General features: G+C 39.4%; 1 protein-coding gene across 1 annotated transcript in view; it reads right to left on the bottom strand.

The window, feature by feature from the left end:
- The window catches only part of LOC145353603 (double-strand-break repair protein rad21 homolog), a 41,932-nt gene extending 18,173 nt beyond the window's left edge, over positions 1-23,759 (bottom strand). Inside the window, exons 1-8 of the mRNA XM_080204362.1 lie at positions 23,616-23,759; positions 16,891-17,020; positions 13,882-13,981; positions 12,155-12,255; positions 8,980-9,171; positions 6,836-6,943; positions 5,085-5,198; positions 2,056-2,285 (exon numbers count right to left, since the gene is read on the bottom strand). Of these exons, the coding sequence (XP_080060488.1) occupies positions 2,056-2,285; positions 5,085-5,198; positions 6,836-6,943; positions 8,980-9,171; positions 12,155-12,255; positions 13,882-13,981; positions 16,891-17,020; positions 23,616-23,759 (1,119 nt within the window). The remainder of the gene's footprint in view (positions 1-2,055; positions 2,286-5,084; positions 5,199-6,835; positions 6,944-8,979; positions 9,172-12,154; positions 12,256-13,881; positions 13,982-16,890; positions 17,021-23,615) is intronic.
- Positions 23,760-27,055: the final 3,296 nt, after the last annotated feature.

The following is a 27,055-nucleotide window of genomic DNA, read 5'->3' as shown; positions in this document are numbered from 1 at the left end:
TAACCCGCTGCACCTGCATGAGTTTTCTGCAACTCATACACAAAGACACCCAGATCCCTCTGTAACGAAGTACTCCAAAGTCTCTTCCCATTTAGGTAGTAAGTTGCCTTTCCATTTTTACGACTAAAGTGGATAACTTCACACTTATCCACATTAAATTCCATCTGCCACATTTTGGCCCACACTCCTAATCTATCTATATCATTTGTAAATTTCTCATTTCCTCATTGCAATTTACCATCACTTATTTTACTGTCACCTACAAATTTGATTATAGTATCTTTTACCTCTGTATCCAAATAATTAATATAGATTGTAAATAGTTGGAGTCCAAGGATCGAATCCTGTGACACTCACTAGTTACATCTTGCCAACGAGAGAAACACTCATTTATCCTGATTCTGTATCTTCTGTTATTTGGCCAGTCTTCTAGCCAAACTAATAAATTACCCCAACCCTATAATATCATACCCTGTGAATTAACCTCCTCTGCGTCACCCTATAAAATGCCTTCCTGAAGCCTGGATATACTATATCTAAAGGATCTCAATTATCTACTTGGCTTGTTATATCTTTGAAAAACTCAAGCAAGTTAGTCAAACACAACTTACCCTTCATAAAACTACGCTGACAGATTGCTTTTTGACTTTCCAAATATCCTGTTATTACTTCCTTAATAATGGATTCTAACGATATCCCAACAACAGATGTTAAAGTAACTGGTGTATAATTTCTTACTTTCTGCCTCCTTCCCTTAGCATTCTTCCAACCTTATGGAACTGTTTCCACATCCAGGGAATTTTGGAGTATTATAACTACTGCCCAACCACTAGTCATTAATTAAACCCTGTACATTACACAATACCAAATCCAGAATATCCTGCTCTCTGGTTCTTGTGGAACCAACCAATCTTTAATTCAATGGAATAGTGAAGCAAGCTGTTTTACTTAAGGGCTGTTCCTAATTTTCACCATCACTGTGGCACGTGCTCACATTAAACACAAACCTTTAATAATCTGCAATTTATTAAGGGTTGGGCAGTAGTTATAATATTCCAAAATTCCCTGGATGTGGAAAAGGTTCAGTTGGATTGGAGAAATTGGACTAGTTGGATCCACCATCTCTGCTGCCACTTCCTTTAAAACCCTAGCATGTAGGCCCTGGGGACTTGTCTGTCTCAATCCCAACTGTTTGTCGAGCACTATTTCCCTATTGACAATGATTGTTCCAAGTTCCTCCCTTTCTATTTCCTCTGCATTACCTGTTACTACTGGGATGGTACGAGTGCCCTCGACTATGAAAACTGAGAGCGTCTCTACCACTTTAGCGTTCCCCACTATTAACTTCCCAGTTTCATCTTTCAAGGGAGCAACATTCACTTTTTATAAAATTGTAGAAACCTTTTCTATCCTTTTTTATATTTTGTGCTGGCTTTCTTTCAAAATTTACCGTTGCACTTTTTGTTACAACTTTAGTAACCCTTTGTTGATGTTTGTAATGGTGTTTCCAATCTTCCAGTTTTCTACTGGCCTTTGAAATATGGTATAACTTAGTTTATGTCTTTATGTTGTCTGTAACTTCCTTGCTTAGCAATTAATGTTTTTTTTCCCCCCTTAGAATCTTTCTTTCTCTCTGGAATATATTTTAGTTTGAAGGAATTGAACGTCTCCTTAAACAACTGACACTGCTCATCAACTGTCCTATCTTTTAACCTTCCTGCCCTGTCCACTAGGGCTAAGTCTGTCCTCATACCAACATAATTACTTTGTTTAACTCTAAAATGTGAATATGGGACTCAAACTGAATTTTGAAATCTATCATACTTTGATCACTGTTCCCTAGAGGATCCTTAACTAGTGACGTCATTAATTAAATCCTGCGCATTACACAATACCAAATCCAGAATATCCTGCTCTCTCCTTCTTATAGTAATATATTGCGGAACCAACCAATCTTTAATACAATGGATTAGTGAAGCAAGCTGTTTTACTAAGGGCTGTTCCTAATTTTCACCATCACAGTGGCACATGCTCAAATTAAACACAATGAGTTACCTTTAATAATCTGCAATTTATTAAGGGTTGGGCAGGCTGAGAGTTGAGCTTTTCAACACCACCTGTCTCCTTCCAGATCATCAGCTTCTTGGTAGGTGGAGCCAGCTCTATCATTGTGATTAGGTCTGAGAAGTCTTCAATCTGCTCACGAATAGTCTTACTATCAAGTTCCTTAACACAATCCACAGTAAGCTTTCGCCTTCTCTTACCCCGTTTTCTTTCTGAAGAAACTAACAAGAACAATATCAATATGATATGTGTATGACTTGTTCCATAGTGCTTACATTTTCGACACTATACCATTTACTAGTGTAATTTGAACGCTGTCACTATGATACAATTCAGATTGCATCATAAGTCTCGCTGATACATAATGCCATCACTAGCCATTTATTTAAAATATATAAAGGAAAGGAATATTTTATGCAATAGAAGTGTTGATTTTGTTCGATTCCTATGCAAATACTATCTTGTCACTAGCTACTCTGCATAATTATTTTATTAGTCATAAGAAATAGGAGCAGGCCCTTCGAGCCTGCCCCGCCATTCAATAAGATCATGGCTGATCTGAAGTGGATCAGTTCCATTTTCTTGCTTTCTCCCATAACCCTTAATTCCCTTGTCTATCAGATAGCTATCTACCCGTGACTTTAATATATTCAGCGAGATAGCCTCCACCACTTCAACAGGCAGGGAATTCCAGAGATTCACCACCCTTTGAGTGAAGAAGTTCCTCCTCAACTCTGTTCTAAACTGCCCCCCTCCCCTTATTTTGAGGCTGTGCCCTCTAGTTTTGCTATCCTTTCTAAGCAGGAAGAATCTCCCTACCTCTACCCTATCGAGCCCCTTCATTATCTTGTAGGTCTCTATAACATCCCCCCTCAGCCTTCTAAACTCTAACGAGTACAGACCCAGTCTATTCAATCTCTCTTCATAAGCTAACCCCTTCATCTCTGGTATCAGCTTGGTGAACCTTCTCTGTACTCCCTCCAAGGCCAGTATATCCTTTTGTAAATGCAAGGACCATTCTGTGTTAGTCATATTAAATACTGAAGTATTTCACTATCGATGCCTTACACCATATTATATTATGGCCACTGTTGTCTGGATGTTCCCCAGCTCTTACTTCTCTTACTAGGTCTGGTTCATTCTTCATTACTAGATCAGACTGCAAATCTTCCTTGTTGGGCTTTTCACGTATTGGGTTGAAATGGACTTCATTCCTTTATTCCCTTTACTACCACTTTGGTTCATTTAGTATCAAAGTAGTTGAAGTCCATAATGATTATTATTCCATTTTTTTAGGCAATTCATTAATTTATCTGCCTCTCTTTCGTTGTTAGGTGATGTGTAGGTTACACCTATTGGTTCAATTAATCTTTTAATTGATCTTTCAATATGGTTTCTATTTTTGTCTTGCTAATAGCTGTATTTGTTTCTTCTACTGCCATTATATTATCCCTAATAAACACAGCTCCTCCACCTCCCTTGTTTCCCTTCCCACCTTTTCCAAATGCATGATACCTTACAAAGTTGAATTCTGAGTTCTGATTTTTTGGTAGCCATGTCTCAGTTCCTCCCAATGAATGTGCCTTTTTTAATTGCAGACATTCACATGCACTGCTGTACAAACATTTTAACTATTTTTTAATAGGATTTCCTCACTTTGTGTAATAATTTTTCAGATTCTTATTCTATAACTCTATTTATTCCTTTGCCATCAATGTCTACCTTTATTCCTCCCAAACTCTCCTGCCCTTTTTTGTTTACATTTAGGCTGTTACAATTTTAAAAACCTTGTCCATTTCTTCTTGGACTTGAGTTCCATTCCAGTTCAGGTTCTACTTCAAGAAATTAGAAACACCTGTTTTCTCTTTGTTTTGCCTTCTATTACTGTTAAGACAGTGGGCCTATGCATTTATATCAAATGACCAGAATGACCTCAGCATTCTATGTAGTACAGGATGAAGTCCATACTAAGGACCAAATATAACCTTGCTGGATTACAGAAATGCAAGTGAAGTAAAGAACTATAACAGTGCTTCACCAACTATTTTCCAATGTATTTTAACTCACCAACAACTTCTCATGAACAATTAAGGACATGAAGCTGTTGTTGGCCTTGCCAATGATACCTACACCGCATATTTATAAAAAGCTCCTGAAGATTCACATGGCCCCAGACTTCAGAAGAAAAACAGCAATAAAGCAGTAATGTAACATTACGTTTATAATTATTGTATTTGACTAATTTGCTGGAGTCCTTTGAAGATAATGGGGGTCCTGTAGATGTGGTCCATTTGGACTTCCAGAAGGAAGATCCCAGGAGGTTGGGGGTAATATATTAGCTTGGATAGAGCATTGGCTAACTGACAGTGAGTGGCAAGCTGCAACTTGTAGTATGCCACAGCATTTGGTCCTTGGGCCCTAACTATTTACAATCTATATTAACAATTTGGATTCAGGGACAGAATGTACTATGGTCAAATTTGTACTATGAACAACACTAAAACAAGTAGGAAAATTTGGCAGATGGAATTTAATGTGGATAAGTGTAAAGTTATCCATTTCGGTCAGAGGAATAAAAGTGAACGTCTTATCTAAATGGAACGAAACTTCAAAATGCTTCGGTGCAGAGGGATCTGGATATCCTTGTACACGATTCGCAGTAAGTTTTCAACAGACAAAAAGTAAGGTTAATAGAATTTTGGCTCGCAATATGACTCACTTACACTTGCTAGAAGCTACATATATTCATATTTAGGGACTTGTCCTTTTTAGGCAAAAGAAGCATGTCTATGCATTAATTTTTTTTTAAAATTAAACAAAAGGTTGAGGGACAAAGATACCCTGGTGCATTTGCCATGATAACACCTCCACCAGAGTCAATTTGCCAACCAATCAACATCCTTTCCTCATTCAGTGTAAGTTGTTGCTCCCTTTGAAATTTGGCATCTGTCCTGAGCTTCAAAAGCATGTCTCTTTTTTCAGATATATTGTGTTTCATAGATACAGAGGAGTAAACTAACCAGTAGTATCAACGGGCTCTAAAGCGAAGCCCTCTTCTTCATTGAGTAGCAGAGTTGTTTGATCATACAGAGTAGTTTCTGCATGAGATAAAAGATCAGGAACATTTGAATCACCTATTAAGATAATGAAATGTAAAGATAAATTAAAAATGCCTCATCATACACTTTATGTTTTTGATGTTCCCTCGGAAGCAGAGCTATAATGCACATGATAGATGGCTTTTCCGTGCCCCATGGCATGTTTCACTTCAGTGGAAGCGGCTCATCACTGGCTGGTGATGGGACTTTCTGGTTTTACCACTGTCGACAGGGTTTTTCTGTCGTATGCATCCCATCCCCCATCGCCAGGAAACCTGAGGCAGGGGAACAGCCAGAAAATTTCAGTCAATCGCAAGAAACCACAAAGGGTCGTGAACGAAACCCAGTCCGTCACTCAAACCAGCCTCCCAGCCACTGACTCTGTCTACACTTCCCACTGCCTCAGAAAAGCAGCCAGCATAATCAAGGACCCCACACGCCCCGGACATTCTCTCTTCCACCTTCTTCTGTCAGGAAAAAGATACAAAAGTCTGAGGATACTTACTAACCGACTCAAGGACAGCTTCTTCCCTGCTGCTGCCATTTTTCTTTTGAATGGACCTACCTTGCATTAAATTGATCTTTCTCTACACTCTAGCTATGACTGTAACACTACATTCTGCACTCTTTCCTTTCCTTCTCTATGAATGGTATGCTCTGTCTGTATAGTGCACAAAAGAAACAATACTTTTCACTGTATACTAATACATGTGACAATAATAAAATTAAATCAAAAATCAGCATCAAATCAGAATCTAATAGATGCATGTAGATCACTGCATCTGTGCTCAGGGGTTGTTCATGGGTAATGCTGATGTATCAGCCAGGCTTCATAGAGTTTTTGGGTCTTCAAAAGGCCAATGTTACACTTCTTTCCAGGTCAAATGATGGTGCCTCAGTGGAACATCTTGCAAAATAGTCATCATAATCTTGGTGTCTGAGGCAACAACCAAGTACCATAACTCCCATTACAGTAACTGGAACATGAGACAATTTAACTGGAGGTCGGTTTTACCTTGTCACACAACTCAGGTACTGCCACCATTGTGAGTCACAGAACACCAATCCATTTTAGTGCATTTTAGCTTGGAGATTAATGACAGGTGTGATTTATTCATGTCTGTGGCAGTGTCACCTACCAGGGAACCAACCTGTGCTCTATCAAAATAAGAAAACCTACACATATTCATATAGATACGAAAGAGGTAAATTGAAATGAATAGGTCAACCAAATTAATAATCTTGCGTAGCATCACTAGTAACATGGACGATTTCACACACTAATGTAAAAGTACAATATACAGGTGAGTCATTTAGATTAAAGGAAACTGCAAAATGATTTAAAGCTCCCAGATCATGCAAGGTAAAGTAATTTTTGAAATTGGGTTAGATTTTTATTAGATAAGGGTGTCAAAAAATATGAAACTAAGGCAGATAAATGGAGTTGAGGGCAGATCTACTGCCATTCAAAATGAATGATGAGTAGGCTTAAGGGGCTGAATGGACTCCTGAAGCTATGTTCATTTCATTTTTGGATGAAACATGTCAAAAATCACTAACCTATAGAACAGTTTTACTGTTTACGGTTGAACTTTTTAAGTTAAAGAGAAATAACATGGAGCATACTAATGCACAGTATGATTTTTCACTTCAAATGCTATAAAATTCCATACCAGTCATATCAGTTGGTAGCTTTTTATTGGGTAGATTGTTAGTAATGCTTCCGTTAGTATCTGCAAAATCCACAAAAGCATTTTCAGCTTCGCCACTAAGAAGCTCCTCTGAAAATTAAATGAAAGTTCTCTGAGCCTTTATAGGTAGGATTACTTTTGTAAGTCATTTGAACACATGGGCAGTGAATCAATTTATTTCTTTGGCATTGCTTCTTGAATTATGCATTTGCAATCATACCACATCAATCATAAGGCAAAGCATTGTGTATATACCACAAAAACGTGCTGGACAAAGGGATAATCAAACACTATGGCTGGTACAAAGGTGAAGGGTTAACTTTAGTTCATCTAGGGGTGACAACTTTTGCCACATCCAAACCTGACTCACCTGATGAAGGAGTAGTGCTCCGAAAGCTTGTGATCCCAAATAAACCTGTTGGACTTCAACCTGGTGTTATGACATTTCTCACTACATCCAAACCAGGGATAGGATAGATGAGGGGCAGGGAGTAGGATCATAGAATAAGTTCTCCAATTTGTTTACCTGATGAAAATCTATGAATACATTTTAAACAATCTATTTTTCTTTACATTGTTGCTTGTCTCACCTTCTCTTCCTTCATTGGGGCATGCTGACACCATCTTATGTTAGTTTGCTCAAATGGTTACTGTTCTTATGCAACACAGCATATTGGCAAATTGCAAATAACAGCACCCAATCTCTGCTAAGGAGTATTAGAACTTAGAACATAGAACATTACAGCACAGTACAGGCCCTTCGGCCCTCAATGTTGCGCCGACCAGTGGAACTAATCTAATGACCCTCTAACCTAAACTATTCCAATGTTATCCATATGCCTATCACTGACCATTTGAACGCCTTTAACGTTGGTGAGTCCACTAGTGTTGCAGGCAGGGCATTCCACGCCCTTACTACCCTCTAAGTAAAGAACCTACCTCTGACATCCATCCTATAATTACCATGCCTCAATTTAAAGCTATGTCCCCTCGTGTTAGCCGTCACCATCCGAGGAAAAAGGCTCTCACTGTCCACCCTATCTAACCCTCTAATCATCTTGTATGCTTCAAATAGGTCACCTCTTAACCTTCTTCTCTCTAATGAAAATAACCTCAAGTCCCTCAGCCTTTCCTCATAAGACCTTCCCACCATACCAGGCAACATCCTGGTAAACCTCCTCTGCACCCTTTGTTTTATGTTGTCAGACCAGAGGTAAAGTTTCTTCCTGCAGCATAGGGTAAGGCAGTGTCAATTACAAAAAGGGCTAAATTAATATCATTCAGGTTAGATTATGTTATAAAAATGCATGTATTAGGTGTCTCATTTATTTGTTCTGTGAGTGCCTGTTCAGCTGTTGAGTAGCCTGCAGTCAATGCTTCTGTCACTTTGACATTGCATGCTTGTTTTACAAATGTTCATGACTCAAATATAATTCACTCAAGTAGTTTTGTCCACAAACGTTTGCCCACCATCTGAGAAATGTTTACAACAGGCTATTCTGCAGCTGAACAGCCACTCACATAACAAATAACCACGATACCTAATATATGCATTTGTATAACACAATATAATCTGAAAGACTAATATTCTGTCACCCAAATTTTCTGTATTTCAAAATAAAGAAAATCATGTGAGGTATAGCACTGGTTTGTTTTCTCTCAGTTTTGGTAAGCACGATGGATGGCATGGTGACACAGTGGTTAGCACTGCTGCCTCACAGTGCCAGGGACCCGGGTTCGATTCCCAGCTTGGGTAGCTATCTGTGTGGAGTTTGCATGTTCTCCCCGTGTCTGCGTGGGTTTCTTCTGGGTGCTCCAGTTTCCTCCCACAGCCTGAAAGGCATGCTTCTTAAGTGCACTGGCCTGAACAAGTGCTGGAGTGTGGCAACTAGGGTATATTCACAGTAACTTCATTGCAGTGTTAATATAAGCCTTACTTGTGACTAATAAATAAATAAGCTTCAGATGATAACCTATTGGGAGGTTTACACTAGATCATTATCACATGCTTAAAGGACAAAATCACAAAAGATAAAATGACAATTTTAGATCAGGGAATGGCTGAAGTGAATAAAACTTTATAAAATTAAAAGAGCAAAGTTATGCTTTTAAAAAATGAAACATACCTAACATATAAGCTGCTCCTTCATCTCCAAATCCATCATTATGAAATCCATTTTTATCACCGTTTAATGTAAATGTTTCTTTTGCAGCATTAGTGGAATTATTTTCTGGTGTTTGATCAAAAATGGATTCGCTGGTGCTATTCAGATTGTCATCCAATAAAACATTATTACTTAACATTCCATAATTATCACCTGGCAAGAAGAGTAAGTACTTATAAAATTGCATTCTTTTTTAAAAGCACACAAACAAAATGGTGAGGCCACAGGCAATTCTGAGAATGCAGGATTTTTTTTTCACTTGAGTCCAAGTGAACTAACAGCAGGCTTAGCTGCGAAGATGAGTGTTCACTGTGGTACTATATGCAGTTTTGGTTTGCTTACCCAAGGAAGTACATACTTGCCCTACAGGGAATGCAATGAATTACTGGTTCCTGGGATAAAGGGATATGATGAGAAATTGAAAACTTGGCCTATATTCCTGGCATTTAGAAGAACAAAAGATGATTAAGTTGAGACATGCAACATGGTAGATGCTATAAAATGTTTTCCCTGGCTGGGGAATCTAGAACGCCTGGGTTGAAAGTCTCAGAATTAGTAGTTAGTAATAGAGGACAGAGATGAGAAAAAATTTCTTCACTCATAGGGTTGTGAATCATTGGAATTCTCTAAGCCAGAGAGCTGTGGATGCTCATCTGTTAAGCATATTCAAGACAGACATTGTCAGATTTTTCAGTAATAAGGGAATTAAGGAATTCAGGAAGGTGGAATTGAAGAAGTTCAGCCATAATCTTGTTGAATAGAGAAGTAGGCTCAAAGGGCCAAATGGCTTACTTCAACTGCAATTTCTTGCTTTAAGTACCTACTTGCTTGGAGAGAGATAAAAATTGGTAGGCTCAACTTGCTTTTGAAGTTTTTAATAGAAAATTAATTATGATCCTGGTTGGCTCTCAAGTTAGAAAGTTGTGGGTTCAAGGTCCACTCCACAAACCAGAGCATATAAGCTAAGTGGACAGTTCAGCATTGAGGAAGTGCACTTTGATGCAGTATTGGGGGAGTGTTGCACTATCTTTCATTGAGACATTAAAGCAAAATGGGGCAGTCTCCTCAGTGTCCAAGCCAATGAAGAAACAATTAGGCAATATATAAGGAAAACAAAAAAGACCTATCTCCTTTAAGATGTTTAAGATCAGGAATGTATTGTTGCTCACGTTACCTTGTTTTATTTGACAAACTGTTAGAAGATCCAGAGAGAAACACACCAGTTTTCAGTCAGAATCAGCCACCGTTTCAATTTTTTTTGGAAAATTCTGCCCAGTATCACTCACTACGTTATTTACAAGGAGGAAGAATGGGGCCACTTGGATGGTTCTGTGGTATTTTGGTACCGCTTTACACAAGGCAGCTCCATAATGGAATTGTTAAATTTAAATACTTGCATTAGCCAACTTTCTTGTCAGAGTCAAATCATCTGAGATGCTTCACAGAATTAAACTGTTCTTGAGTCTAGTGATTATGGCCAAAATTTTCTGTACTCATTCGCGGCTGGGACTTTTAGCTGAAAGTAAATGGAGTTTTGGCTGGTATGCCAAATTTCCCATTCTCGTTTGCAACGGATCCTACCTTGGACACGATCAGATCATGTGTGCAAATACAGAATAAGTAAAAGTACAAAGGCAGCTTTGCAGATCCTGTTCAGTGTGTCCTTAAAATCAGCAAGAAAAGATCCAGTGAAATGCCATTTAACAAAACATTTTCTCCTGCAATAAAGCTGGGCACTCAGCTATGTTGCCAACTTTTTGTTACAGCCGTACTTGAAAAATGTGCACTAGATTGGACTCCGTTAAGAATTTTGTTCCATCAGCTTGACATTTTAAGACTTTTGCACATTTACAGCAGTATCTACATTTCATCTTTGATTTGCATGAGAAAGAGTGTAAGCAGGCAGTAATCTTAGAATGGGATTTCCAACCAGCCATGTCATCAAGCTGATCTATTAGCAGTTCTGAAGCATGCAAACTCTTATGGCTGAAACTGATGCTATCATGGGAACAGGCTCCAATTAAGATATTTTAACTCCAGGAACTGGAGGATTTGTGGAAAAGCTAAGTGCAGTTCCCAGAGATATATAATAGGTTTTCATATCATCGCCATAGCAATCTGCCACAGCGAATTGTCTGTAATTTATGAAATCTATCCGATTAATACTATTATAATTAATAAAACTAAAGATCAGGCAGGCATTATAGTCATTTGGTGATTCACTCCACCACATTACTGACCAGGATATGAAGATGAAAATCTACCCCACGGTGAAGGAAGATGAGTCTGTTAGATTTTTAAATTAATTACAAAAAAATTTGGCTGATTTTGCTGATCCCATATTCTGAATACAGAGAAAACTACAATCTGAGCTGAGATTTAACATTGAAGTAAATTCTCCGACGCTGATACAAATCCCATAAGGCTACAAAGGGCACCAATGCCATGGGCTGAATTTTATTGGAGGTGGTATTGTGTACACCATCATGCACCCCTTCACCTTACAGAAAAGTCAATTGCTTAAGATTGCCTCACAGCAATAATAAACTGGGAATGATCTTAACGCTGTCAGCCAATCTGATCCTTTGGCAACTGAGCAGTTCCAGCAGTGCCAGAACTCAGTAGTTTTCCAAATTTCTTGGTTGCCATTACTACTGCCATTTGAACTACACCCGAAAGAGAATGAGCCCCTCTTCCCTCAAAGCAAGGACTTCATTCACATAGATTTACCAATAGGAGACTCAGAACTGCAAAATCCAAATCAGGAGAAATAAACAAACCATTTATTCCTCACTGCATCTTTAACCAAATATATTTAGTAAGCGTCAACTTTTTTTGCTCTCCCGCCCACCCCAATGGCATAACATCAATTTCTTTAACTGTTTTACTCTCCCCATCCCCACTTTGACAATATAAAATGCATTGAGATGTTTTCACTTATAAAAGCATGTCAACTGCTGCAATTGCATTCTTTACAACCATTCCAGTCTAATGTCTGCCTTTAATGGTTAGAAATATCTGCTTATTCTAAGGGCAGTCACATACTCACTATGCTATGTATGGAGAAATTTCTAGCTATAACTGTAGATCATGAGTTAGTGGGTAATAACTTTAAAGAGCTATCATCTCTGCTTACCAAATCCATTATCCTGAAGAATACCACACATATCTTCTCGAAGGGTAATCGCCTCGGCTGTGCTCTGGTTTAGTGTAAAGTGTTCAGCAACATCAATTGCACTAGACACAAGATCAAATTTAATTGCATAGTAACCACAGTCTGTAAAACTTACATTTAATGCTGTAGAAACTGCAGTTGGTTTAAATCTGCAACACAGTTATTCACAAGAAACAATGATTTATTTAATTTTATGTCCTAATGTAGGCAGTTATGCTGGATTTGAACTTGACAAAGCTACTCTTAATTTTATATACCTACATTTCTCAAATCTTTTTATATTCAGTAAGAGTGAAGATAGCATCATGATCAAGAATTAAATAGCTTAGAACTGTCCAAATACATAAGTAATATGGAAAATGGATATTTCAGCCTGGGGCTGTGGATTTGTACTTGTGATTCTCCACATATAATGATCTCCAATTTCAACCAGTTTATTGAAGGGAAGCATCAACAAGATAACAGCAGAGATCCTTTCTGTAAAAATGCTTTGGTGCTGAACTCTCAACCCGCAATGTTCTAAAAAAGTCAATGTCCAGGACTGGACCACTTTTTATGTAGACTGAGCAAAGCAAACTGACTTTTCCAGCTTTGAAATCTTGCGTACCACTTGCTATTTTAATCTGAGTACTCTGATCAAAACAAGGGGCTGTATTATACACTGAGAACAGGTTCCTCGCATCCCAAAATAAACGTGGGTGGTCAGCCCGCTTCTACAAAGACCCACTTTAATTTTTCAAGTAACAGCCTTTTAATTAACACGAGGTGAGACTGACATTCATCTCCAGGACTTGCACAATGGCAGGAACACTTGCAGGAGTGGTGGCCATTGCTGCTGTTGTAGGTAGATCAAGGAGGTAAGTAGAGATGGTGGCAGTGTTAATATTACTGGACTAGAAGTCCAGTGGTCCAGGCCAACGCCCTGGGGGCGTGGATTCAAATTTAGTTATAAAAGAATCTGGAATTGAAGGCTGATCTCAGTAATGGTGACCATGAAATGATAATCTGTTGTTGTACAAATCCATCTGGTTCACTAATGTCCTTTAGGGAAGAGAATCTGTTGTCTTTACTTGGTCTGGCCCATATGTGACTGCCTTTTGACCACCTTCTAAAAGGCCTAATGAACCACTCAGCTCAAGGACAATTGGGGATGGGCAACAAATGCTGGCCTTGCCAGCAACACCCATATCCAATCAAATAATAAAGGAAAAAAAAGATGATGTTCAGTAACGAACTGTGACATTTAGGTGCATTGAGATCTCTTATTTCAGCCTTGCACATGAGGCTGAGGGAGGGCAATGTTACATTTAGAAAGCATAATCTTGGAATGGTGTCAATTTATGCATATTTGTGAATGTCATAATATTCATGCAACTATGGTGCTTGAGAATGTTTAACTAAAATTTCACACCAATTGTATTTGAATAACAGGCTAGCATGAATAAAACTGGAAAGCATCTCTCTCATGTAGAGTCTGAACCAGATATAATAGTGATATGTGTGACCCTGTTTGCTTTTATTTAAAACTCAAATAAAAACCACTCTTTTAAAAAGCTGCTCTACATCACAAGCAAATTAAACACCTGTAAGAGCATAAATTTAGCTCAGAAAAATCAACCTCCAGCATCATGCATACAGCACAAACAGGCACAGATTTGCCCATCAGTATATAAAATTCAGTTACTTACTCCAGATCGGGCAGTTGGTTGGAAAATTCATTAAATTCTTCAGGCAATGTTATGGCATTGTAAGTAGCTTCAAGGTTTTCTTCAGCAAGGTCCACAATATCTGTAACATCAAATTAACTCAATTAGTATATTGCAACGATTCAGAATATATAAACTAAATTAATTCTAGTTCTTTTCCTGAAGTTTCAAATGCAATACAGAAAACTGCAGCAACAAAAGAAAAACAATGATTTGATTCCTGCCAAGAGAAGTGTCTGCTAACAGTGAATTGGAATTGAATATTAATGAACCATTCTGTTATCAGCTGATCATACCGGTGAGCAGCCGCTCCAAGATCATTCCTTGGTTGTGATTTCCTTCCATACCTCAGGGGTATTGATGCCTGCAATGGATGGTCTCAGGCAAGTAACAATTATTAATGTATGAGATTGATGAAGTATTTGACAAGATGAGGAACCAGAGCAGAGCTTGAACCTGTCCTTACCTAAGCTTTGCAAACTTGGGATATTCCAACAGTGGTAAATAGCTAGTGAACTGGAGGAGAGGAGCTGGTTAATTTTCCCCCTCCTAGCCAAAAAGTGCTGACGTCAATTGCAATGGCCATATTGTCTCAAATAATGCAGTTACTTCAACTCAGACCAGAAATCAACTGCAAGCAGGTGGGGGGGGGGGGTGATCTTACCAGCTTGTCGTGCTAGCCGATCAGCGTGGCGAACCAGTAAGATTGCGAGAGGGGCGAAAAACCTCTCTCTTAAGAGACACCCACATATTGAGTGGGAAAGCTACACTATTGTTTTAGAAATACCCGGTTTCTCGCTACTCGCGATGATAAAGACACTGGATTGCCAGTGTGATCAGACTCGTGCCTGGGAAAGGCACAAGGCTGATTTAATTCTAAATTTCAATATTATTACTGAGCCAGGAATAGAATCATCTGGGCCTTGCCTTAACAGCAGTGAAGATCCTCATCACTGAGGATCATGAATGGTCCCCAGCAATGGGGACCTGCTGTGATGACTACGCTGGTGGGACTAGAGGCCGTTGAAGCCCCCGGGATGGTCTGCAGGGCATTGCCAGCATGGCACTAAAGTGGCATGGTCTATGGGAGGGAGCAAAGCCTAAGGGGATGGACGGGGTCTGAAGGGAGGCTGCACATGGGGACCTGTGCACTCTGTGACTGCTGCATGCACAATGGCACCCTCTAGCATCAGTAGTCAGCTTCCTGGCGAGAACACACTCCATCCATTCCCTCTACTGGCACAAATCCCACTGTGCCTCTTTTTTTTCTCAAAGTGGCATAAGGTTTGAATTTTTCTCTTGCCGAAAAAAATGGGTGCGATTCTCTCCCACTTTCACACTCATTTGGCACTTAAGACTCGTTTTGGTATGATGACCCTCAAGATCTTTCGAGCTAACTTGCCGAATCACTCCCTGAATCATTAGAGAGGGCCTTAAATAACATTTTGAACAAATTATACATGGCATGTTGGAAGGAGCTCATTTGGCATTTGAGTCAGACAAGCTGGAAAAGCTTATTTATTAGTCACATTAACACTGCAATGGAGTTACTGTGAAAATCCCCTAGTTGCTACACTCCGGCACCTGTTGGGTACACTGAGGGAGAATTTAGCATGGCCAATTCACCTAACCTGCACATCTTCGTACTGTTGGAGGAAACCAGAGCACCCAGAGAAAACCCAGACACAGGGAGAATGTGCAAACTCCACACAGATTCATTGTCACATTCTTATACTCTGCCCATTTGTATTGACGTCTGCATTCAGTGTCAGCTGACACGCCTTCTCTATTTGATAACATCAGGTCTGAGTATTTACCAATTTTAGAATTTAGTTCCCTGAGTTACAGTCCACGTTTTCCAAAGTTTCCTCTTTGCTTTCTTGTTAGCTTAAATCCTTCCCACAGAAAAACAGTAACGTAGTTTTGCCTTGAACAAACTGCTTGGTATTTGCAGAATTAGCTACCGGTAAAACTTTAACATTTAACATGTACACTCTATTGCGAATCAGTGGTCAACTGAGCTTTGAAAAATTCTCCTTTAGTATTACCAACAAACCTACATTTAAGTAAAAGCACAATTTTGCAGAAAAATTAGTTTGATTCCTCAAAACCATAAATTGTAAAGTAGGAATAGAATAAATTTATAATGTTAAATTACTCTTACAGCTTTCTATTTAAATGACAAAGAGTTTTTAATTGCTGCAAAACTTATAATGTACTTTATATACTTAATGAAGTACAATGGTACTATTTTTAACTTTTAATCTGGTTAAAACTAAATGTAATCTTTAGTTTGATCTAAATTAAACGTTTTAATTTAACCAATTATAAACCGCATGACAACATACCATAAGACATGTAACAATTGGAAAAAATGTTAGATTAAGCATTTATAACAATAGCTAAAGTTATAATCAAAATTCTAATCAAAAATCTGAGCAAAAAGTATTCCAAATGCCAGTTGTAATGATTTTAATCAGGCAACGGAGGTTGAATATGAACTCCCTCATTAAGGGCCAAGTTCATGATCCAATCAGGGAGCCCCATGCTCTGTACTTAAACAGGAGTGTCAGTTCCTCTGGCACTCTGGATATTGACTGCATACTGACAGCATTCTGTTTAGTGTTGTTGGATCTTGTAAATAAAGGAATTTTGGTGAAGGGACTTCCGCCTTCGAGGACTTGTTACACCTGTGACATTGATAGTGTCACAACAAACCGATGCATTCATGTGATAAGGATTGATTTGAGAAATTTATGAATGCAAAGAAAATCCCATAATGTATAATTCTACAGTATGATGTGGGTGATGCAATCCAAGGGTCAAAAGAAAGCCTGTGAAGTTCTGATGTGTCTTTAATAATATTTGCACTGCCATCCATTAAATTAAATCTTAAATAAAAATCTAAATGAGAAAGTAATCTTTTATAAATCAAAAGCAAAACATGTCTTAACTAAACAAAAGATGTGAGAACTGCAGAGTGTACAGTACCAGGGCGAAAGGCAATCTTAATTTTTGTGAACGCCTCATTGCAGTCTGCCAACAGGTACTTTGCTTTGCGATTGTAAATCCTCACCACCCCCAAAAGCAAATGTCCTGATGTTCTCAGTGCTATTTTAACCTAAAGAGGGGACACAAACATCATAAATTTATTTTTCTGTACAATAAAATTCTAATTTATCACAAGTCCTTATTTGTGTATCCTGTATATCTTAAAGTAATTTATATCCATCAGTAGAAATGCACATACCACCTACTTTTGGCCCTCACTGAAGCCCCCATCAATGATTTAGTAAATTTTAGTCCCTTATCCAAATTAAAGTCTACTAAATTCTAATAAGATTCTTTTCAGAGATGTATTCACTGCCCTCATCTACCTTCTTGGTTATCCCTTCAAAAAACTCAATCGAATTTGTGAGACATGATTTTCCATTCACAAAGCCGTGCTGACTGTCCCTAATCAGTACTTGCAACTCTAAATGCTTGTAGATCCTGTCTCTCAAAATATCTTCCAACAATTTATCCACCATAGATGTGAGGCTCACTGGCTTGTAGTTCCCAGACTTTTCTCTGTAGCCGTTTTTAAACAAAGGCACAACATTTGCCACTCTCCAATCTTCAGGCACCTCACCCGTGGCTATCGATGATTCAAATATCTCGGCTAGGGGACCCGCAATTTCCTCCCTAGCACCCCACAATATCCTGGGATACACTTCATCAGGTCCTGGGAATTTATCTACCTTGATGCGCTTTAACACTTCCAGCACCTCGTTCTCTGTAATATGTACACTCCTCAAGACATCACTATTTATTTCCCCAAGTTCCCTAACATCCATGTTTTTTTCAACAGTAAATACTGATGAGAAATATTCATTTAGGATCTCACCCATCTCCTGTGGATCTGCACATAGATGACATGTTGATCCTTAAAAGGCCCTGCTCTCTCCCTTGTTATTCTTTTGCCCTTTATGTCTTTGTGGAAGCTCTTTAGATTCTCCTTTGCCTTATCTGCCAAAACAATCTTGTGTCCACTTTGGCCCTCCTGATTTCTCTCTTAATTCTACTCCTACGCCGCCTATACTTTTCAAGGGATTCACTTGATCCCAGTTGCCTATGCATGTCAGTTGTCTCTTTCTTCTTCTTGACCAAGGCCTCAATATCCTGAGTCATCCAGGGTTCCTTACTTCTGCCAGCCTTACCCTTCACTCTAAGAGGAATGTGTTTGCCCTGAAGTCTAGTTAACACACTATTGAAAGCATGCCACTTACTAGACATCCCTTTGCCTTCCCACAGATCACCCCCGATTGACTTTTGAAAGTTCCTGCCTCATAGCATCAAAATTGGCCTTGCCCCAATTTAAAATTGTAACTTTAGAGCCAGACCTATTATTCTCCACAGCTTTCTTAAAACCAACAGAAATATGGTCACTGGTCCCAAAGTGATCCCTCACTAACACTTCAGTCACCTGCCCTTCCTTATTTCCCAAGAGGAGGCCAAGTTTTGCCCCTTCTCTAGTCGGGCCATCCACATACTGAATGAGAAATTCCTCCTGAATACATTCAACGAATTTCTCTCCATCCAGCCCTCTAATACTATGGCTGTCCCAGTCAATGTTAAGAAAGTTAAAATCTCCGACTATTACCACCGTATTGTTCTTGGAGCTATCTGTAATCTCCTTACATATTTACTCCTCAATTTCCCGCCAACTATTTGAGACCTATAGTATAACTCTACCAAAGTGATTTCCCCCTTCTTATTTTTCAGTTCTACCCACATAGACTCAGTGGCCAAACCCTCAGATATATCCCCTCTCAACACAGCCGTGATGCTTTCCCTAATCAAAAGTGCAACTCCCCTTTCTCTCTTACCTCTATCTTTCGTATAGCATCAGTCCCCCGGAATATTGAGCTGCCAGTCCTGTCCCTCCCTTAGCCATGTTTCAGTAATTGCTATAATATCCCAGTCCCATGTACCCATCCATGCCCTGAGTTCATCTGCCTTGCCCGTCAGGCCTCTTGCATTGAAATAAATGCAGTTTAATCTGGACTTCCCTTGCTCTCTGTCTTGCTTTTGCCTGATCTGTCTGCCACTAGGCTTACTGACACTGCCTTTACTACTTAATATGCTCTCTTTAACTTCTGTGCTGTCCTCAAACTTCTCTTCTGTCTCGCTACTTTGGATCCCACCCCCCTGCCAAACTAGGTTAAACCCTCCCAACTGGCTCTAGCAAATCTCCCCGTTTGGACGTTAGTTCCTCTCCAGTTCAAATGTAACCCATCCCTTTTGAACAGGTCAGCCCTTTGTCCAAAAAGATCCCAATGATCCAAAAATCTAAATCCATGCCCCCTGCATCGGCTCTCAAGCCAGGCATTCATAAGAACATAAGAACATAAGAAATAGGAGCAGGAGTAGGCCATCCAGCCCTTCGAGCCTGCCCTGCCATTCAATAAGATCATGGCTGATCTGTCGCTGCTCAGTTCCACTTTCCCGCCCTCTCCCCATAACCCTTAATCCCCCTCTCCTATCAAAAACCCATCAACCCGCGTCTTAAAAATATTTAGCGAGGCATCCTCCACCACTTCAACGGGCAGAGAATTCCAGAGATTCACCACCCTTTGAGTGAAGAAGTTCCTCCTCAACTCCTAATTCATCTGCCTAATCCTCCTACTTATACTCTCATTAGCATGTGGCAGCATGGCTACTTGTGGCTAATAAATAAATAAATTTTAAGAAAGAAACATGCTTTTCGAGCAGGAAACAACCCCCAAAATAACCGTTCACCAGCTCAACTTCCGGAATTACACCATTTTTCACCCAGAAGCTAATGTGCCCGAGAATGGCAGTGCCCAAGACAGCCTGCTGCTCTCAGCCTGAGTCAGGGCCATCTCTCTCAATGTGATGTGCCATTCACGCATAGGACACATCAGGATCACTGAAAGCAGCCTTTTGACTGGGAGAATGGACCCATTCCAGTACAATACTGTAAAGCACCATTTCTAAATTACACTGCCTTTATGCAGTCCATTAGTATAACTGTTCAGGCAGATAGTAATCTTGATTGCAACTCCACCTACCCCAACCCCTACCAACACCCCACTACCCCAGTGTTAAAAGGGGGAAAGAAAGCAATTTGAAAGAAATAACCAGCGAGGTTGGGGGGGGGGGGGGGGGGGGGGGGGGTACATGGGGTGGGATTCTCCTAAAAAAAATTCTAAGAATTGAATTCACATAAAAACTGGAGTAAATCCTGCTGTTTTTTTTCAGTGGGATTTTCAAAATAAATCTCCCACACTCTGTGCATCACAGAAGGCCTTAGCGTGAATCACAATAAAAATCAGTGGGCAAGGCCTATTCCCGCTAGAAAGGCCAGCAGCTGTGTGGGTCAGTGCACATGCGCCAATATCGGTGCATACACAGAAGCCCTGCACTGCCAGCCACCCGATTGCTGGCCCGCGACCCTGCATCGCTGGCTGTGCGACCTCCCTTCCCCCCAGTTGCTGGCCTCCTCTTATTCTTCTAAACTCTGAGTAAGATGCAACCTATTTAACCTCTCTTCATATCTAGGATCAATCTAGTGAACCTTCTCTGGACTGCCCCCAATGCCAGTCTATCTTTCCTTAGATAAGGGGACAAAGACTGTTCACCATAATCTTGGTGTAATCTAACTAGTGCCTTGTACAGTTTTAGCAGAACTTCTCTATTTTTATCATCCATTCCCTTTGAAATGAAGACCAACATTGCATCTGCCTTCCCAATTGTCATGTGAGTGTACCTTTAAGAAAGGCTTTTTAAAAAAATCATATAGCTTATAGCTTCAGCTATGTCATTAGGGGTGGAGCTAAGCTGCGGCAATCAGGTGACAGAGCTTTCAGTTTAGTTTGTGGCAGTCAAGTAATAGGGCTTTTTCCTTTGGGTTTTCAGTTTCATTTTGGAAAGCAATTTAGCAGCAAGCTAAGAAGCAGTCTCTTTCTCTGTTCTTTTTTACTCTTTGTTTGGTTCTGCCTTAAAGAAGCTGTGTTCTGGGAAACAGATTTGATTACAACCTCTTCTGAGTTTCTTCATAAGGGATTTTTAGCATTCAACTCAGGAGGCTGGATTCCTGTAATAAGTGAACATTAACCTATGCTGCACTGTGCTTATTTGGAGAGTTTTGTGTATTGGATGTTGGCTTTGGTTGGAACACATTAGAGATATTCCTTCAGAGTTATACATTATTGTGGTTGCTGTGTTTCTAGTTTGTAATTGTTAAAAGTTCTTGCTAATTGTCTTACTATACATGTCAACAATATTCTTAATTAAACTTTGTTTTCAATAAAAGCTCCTCATGGGTCAGTTGAATCACACCCGAGGTGAAATCTCTCATGCTTGTCCTAGCCACATTCAACATAGAACGTTATAGGTCAGGCAAAGTTCATAGAACACCTTGAAGTATCCAACCTGACTTGTAACAGAATTACCTGCTGAATTTGCACGCTAGTCTTTTTGCACCAGGATCCCAAAATCCCTCTGTGTTGCAGTTTTCTGCAATCTTTCTCCATTTACATAATATTCAACTTCTTCATTCTTCCTGCCAAACTGCATGACTTCATATTTTTCTCCATTATATCGCTTCGGACAAGTTTTTTTTGCCCACTCACCTAACCTGTCTATAATCCTCTGTAGACTCTTTGGGCATGATTTTCAGGCCATGCTCACTCCAAGACCAGAAAATCCTGTCCAAGGTCAATGGACCTTTGCATGGTCCTGCCCACCCCCCCCCCCCCACTACAATTCCTGTGGCAGGTGGGACAGGAAAATTCCATCATGTGTGTCATTCCCATCACTTGTCTTCCCACCCATTTTTGTCATCCGCAAACTTGGCAATAATATGTTCACTTTCCTCATCCAGGTCATTTATATTGTAAATAATTGTGGCCCAAGCACAGATCCCTGTGACACTCCACTAGTTACAGGCAGCTTCCCTGAAACTGCCCCTCTTATTTCAGCTTTCTGTTTTCTATTAATTAGCTAGTCCTCTATCCCTGTTAATATACTACCCCCAATGCCATGGGCTCTTATTTTTATTAAGTAGCTTCTTGTGTGATACTTTAGGGAATACTTTTTGGAAATCCAAATAAATTACATCTACTGGTTCTCCTTTACCTATCCTGCTCGTTATCTCTTCAAAGAACTCTAATAAATTTGTCTGGATTGTTTTCCTCTTTATGAAGCAGACTGATTCTACAAGATTATATTTCTAAATACCCTGTTGTTACATCTTTAGAACAAACTCTAACATTTTCCCAATGACCGAAGTTATGCTGACTAGTCTATAATTTCTTGTTATTTCCTTTTTTGAATAAACATTGGCAGTTTTCCAATACTCGACGACTTTTCCAAAATTGAAGGATTCTTGGAAAAATATTACCAGTTCATCTGCTATCTCTGTAGCTACTTCCTTTAATATCCTGGGATGCAATTCATCAGGTGCAGGGGGTTTATTGACCTTTAGCCCTTTTAGTTTCCCAAGACTTCCCCTCTCCCCCTTGATTTAGATCTTTTGTTGGTTTTTAAAACTTTTCCAATCCTCTGGTTTATCACTAATTTTTGCCACAGGATGTTTTTCTTTCAGTTTAATACTTCCCTTAACTTGTGTGGTTAACTGTGGACGATTTATCCCCTTCCTACAATCCTTCTCATTGGGCCATTAAGAAGTTTTCATCTGATCCTTTAACATGCTTTGGCCAAACAATACAAAAGTCTAACTTCCTTGTCTTTTTTTCTGGTTTCCTATTCAGCTGAACTTTTCCATCACTCCATAAATTTTGGTGACAACTATATGTGTCAATCAAATTCATGCATTGATTTTCAGCTTCCATTAACTTATTATGCCAAAATCTGTGCATTTCAAATGAAAAAGGTTTTTTTTCCCAAATATTGCACAGAAGATCATGAATTTTAATCCACCAATTTAGTCATAATCTGTAACAATTCAAAACTGCTATGTCAGGACATGCAAACTCCTTTATTTCTTGTCAACATTCAGGACCTAATATTAAGATGTACATTTTATCCAACTGTGACGTAAGTCGAAAACATTCATATAAGTAAACATACAGCCTGTCTGATAACCTGCAATGTAGCTACATGTCAAAAATATAGCCAATTTTCAAGTCCAATTTAGACCTATAAGGGAGTCAGGAAAGTATGCATCTTATTTAATCACTGGACAATATTATAATCCAGCGACATGAAAACAACTGAGCATCTATCACTGAAATATTTTAGTTTACAAAAAGGCTACTAAAACATTATTAAGCTGTGAAAGCAACGCACAAGACTGAACAACGAAAATACTAGCAACATGAATATTTACTGCAAATGTTTAGACAGTATATTTGTAAATAGATTTGCTTCCAAATATTCCGCTTAGCTTTGAACAGAAAATAAAGCGCCATCTGTAATTAGATGTAAAGGAAGGCTAAACCAATAAGAAAGAATGAGCATCTCCAACCTCTAAGTAGTGGATCTTTCCAGAGATGCTATTTTGAAACACCAATGGTTTTGCACTGTAATAACTGAGCCTTTTGGACCACATGACATTAACAAATATGTGAACTAATTTATAATTTGACTGGAATTAAATTCAAAATACAAAGCAATTTTACACTATCAATTCTGTCTTATATTTTAATGCTTTAGCATTTGCTCATTTGATGCACATTCAGTTACTTTACCTTGGGAGAAATAATGCTTTCCACAGTGGTCTCCAGATTGCACTCAAACACATGGGCTTTTGTTAGCTTTTTGTCCCAGTGGGCAGCAAGCCAAATCTTAGCCAGTGGCCCACGTTTGCTGAGAAATAAGGCAGCATAAAACATCACTGCAGCTGCTACAATGACCACAAGTTAAGAGAAAATGCTGAAGGGAAAAAGAAAACAATGAAACATTGCAAAATAAGGGATCATATTATTAAGAATACAGAAACTAGGTATAAGAATCCTAAATACCCATCTATATCAAAGAATTGCTTCTCTTTCATTTCCTGTTTATCACTGACATGCACATTATGTGTACCATCCAGGGTTGATCTTAAACCATTCTGCAACATGTCAGCCACTCTATTCTAATTATTTCCAGTAATGTATAGAACTCTACAGTTTGTCATTCCCCTCCAAGTTAAACATTATCCTGATTTGGAACATATCACTGTTACTGGCTCAAAATCCTGAAACTCTTCTCCTAACCACTCTGTGGGTGTACCTACGATACCGGATAGACTGCAACAGTCTGCGGAACAGATCTGATGGGCCGAGTGGCCTAGTTCTGCTCCCATGTCTTATGGTCTTAAAACAGGAGGCTTACTTCTCAAGGATAATTAAGGATGGGCAATAAATGTTGGGCTTGCAAGAAACACCCAGACCCACTGAAAGAAAAAAAGATTTGGTGCTTGGAACCTGATCAGTTTTGCCAATACAGTTGCTGGTGATTCAGTATAAATATTTACCACATATAAAGTTGTATTTATGCTACAGGAAACTAACTGTGTTCACTGATCGCAAGCTACTTTATTCTGTGACACAACTGTTATTCCAACAAGAGGACTGTACTGCAGTTACTTATACTTGCAACTTTAATTTGAATTGTGAACAAATGGAATTAGCAAAGTATGGTATTAGAAATTGGAGGATACAAATAATTTATCAGTTTAAAGTCTGACAAATCTAAAGGTTATTTCTTTTTGGGAGGACATTACATAAATAACTGCCTATTTTTATGTATGATTATGTAATGAAAAACTCACACCAGCATGTTAATAAACATAAGACTTTTTTTTCACAAGTTAATTGTACTACCAACATCTTCGAAAAAAATAATTTATAAATATATCCTTTTTATATAGTAATCAATATTAACATTTAATATAGAAATGGATAAACATTTGAAGGGGAGATAATTTGCAGGGGTATAGAGAAAAAGCAGGGAAATGGGACTACGTGGATAGTGGGACTAATTGGATAGCACTTTCAAAGTGCAAAGAAATGATGCAGCAATAATATTCTACACTTATTGTCTAAAATTATGCTTAGAATTGGGATTAGTGGTAAACTCTTGAAGAGGACCCATTAACAATGCAACTTATGCATAGTTATTGGAAAAGGCAGGTATCATGAGTGGCATGGTGGCACAGTGCTAGGGAGTTGGGTTCAATTTCGGCCTTGGATAATAGTGTGGAGTTTGCAGTGTTCTCCCCGTGTCTGCATGGGTTTCCTTCGGATGCTCTACTTTCCTCCCAGAGCCCAAAGATGTGCAGGTTAGGTAGCCAGGGTAAATGCGTGAAGTTAGGGGGATAGGGCAGGGTTTGTGCCTGGAAAAGATGCTCTTTTGGAACGTCATGGAGACTTGATGGGCCAAATGGCCTCCTTCTGCAATGTAGGGACTCTATGGAAATACATATATATGCATTTCATATGTCTACAAAACCCTTTCTCCAGTTGTCACAATCTTGTTAAAAATGTTCCCCCATGGAGTCCAACTGTTACTGAATCTTCCTTTCAGTGACAGAACTTCAAAACCCCACCTTCCAACTTGACTACTGTACAGAGAAACTCATACCTAGAAACATACATGGAAAATAGAAACCTGACTAGGCCATTTGGCCCTTCGAGCCTGTACTGCCCCGATTCATTAAGATCATAGCTGATTCAATACCCTGATCCCACCTCCCCACTATATCCCTTGATCCCTTTAGTCCCTAGTTATAGCAAATTCCTTCCTGAAATCACATACTCATTTATAGAATCACAGAGTGTAGAAGAGGCCCTTCGGCCCATCAAATCTACACAAACATTCAAGAAACACCTGAACTCCCATCTAATCCCATCGATCAGCATTTGACCCATAGCCTTGAATATTATGACGTGCCAAATGCTCATCCAAGTACTTTTTAAAGGATGAGAGACAACTTGCCTCTACCACCCTTTCCAGTAGCGCATTCCAGACCGTCACCACCCTCTGCGAAAAAAAGTTTTTCCTCTCATCCCTCTAAACCTCCTACCCCTCACCTTGAGCCTATATCCTCTTGTGAGTGACCCTTCAACTCGGGGGAACAGCTGCTCCTTATCCACTCTGTCCAGGTCCCCCAATCTTGTACACCTTCATCAGGGTGCCCCTCAGTTTTCTCTGCTCCAACAAAAACAACCCAAGCCTACCCAACTTCTCTTCAAAACTTAAATGTTCCATTCCAGAAACATCCTGGTGAATCTCCTCTACACACCCCCTTCAGCACTATCACATCCTTCCTATAATGAGGTGACTAGAACTGCATACAGTAATAGCTGTGGCCTCACCAAAGTTCTATACAACTCCAACATGACTTCCCTGTTTTTGTAATCTATGCCTTGTCAGGTGCTCCTGAGGTGGAACATTTATCCACAGAGATGAACATATGTGTGTTATTCAATTTCTTATAATGAATTGATGGCCCAGATCAAAAGAATAGAAAGGTAACTTCAGACAGCCAGTAGGAAACCAGTGCAAGTCTCAGATGGGTGCAGTGGACAGCTGGGCCAAATGCTGCTGAGTTAAAGATAATGCAAGTACTTTCTACAGTCAGAGAAAATTAGCATGATAACAATTGACTAAGCAGGAAACACGCACGACACAAGACTTTTGCCAGATTATAGATGAAAGCACACATTAAAAAAAAGTCTGTGATCTAAAATTCACGCTAGCCGTGGGTGTGATACCTGTAATGGCTGCTAAACCTCACAAGAGATCCAAAACAGGACCTGCGCCAGCAAGATTACAGTTTGAAATCTACCTGCTCCCCTTCGATGACACGAAGTTTCATGCCCAGGAAGGTTAAAATATTTTTAATTATTAGGGCTTAATTCTGCTATTTCTGTCCTCTCCACATTGTCCCACCCAGCCAGAAAACCAGTCAAGATCATGCCAGGGATACACAGATAGGTATAGTCCCTGAGTGATGAGTGGGACATGGTCAGGCAGCGGGCCCTCTGGGGGTTCCCCTAATGTGTGGTGTGGGGATGACCTGTGAGGATGAAGGAAGGGTAATGTCTGTGAAGGGAGTGCCCTGATGTGTTGGAAGCTGAGGAGAATGTCCTGCCAGTTACTTGCATGTTGGGGGTGGGGGTTATGTGGTCCCCTCTGTGTC

Source organism: Carcharhinus amblyrhynchos, chromosome 16 (genome assembly GCF_965287045.1).
Source record: "Carcharhinus amblyrhynchos chromosome 16, sCarAmb.v2.hapA, whole genome shotgun sequence".
NCBI classification, from domain to species: Eukaryota; Metazoa; Chordata; class Chondrichthyes; order Carcharhiniformes; family Carcharhinidae; genus Carcharhinus; species Carcharhinus amblyrhynchos.
This window is presented reverse-complemented; position numbering and strand designations above follow the sequence as displayed.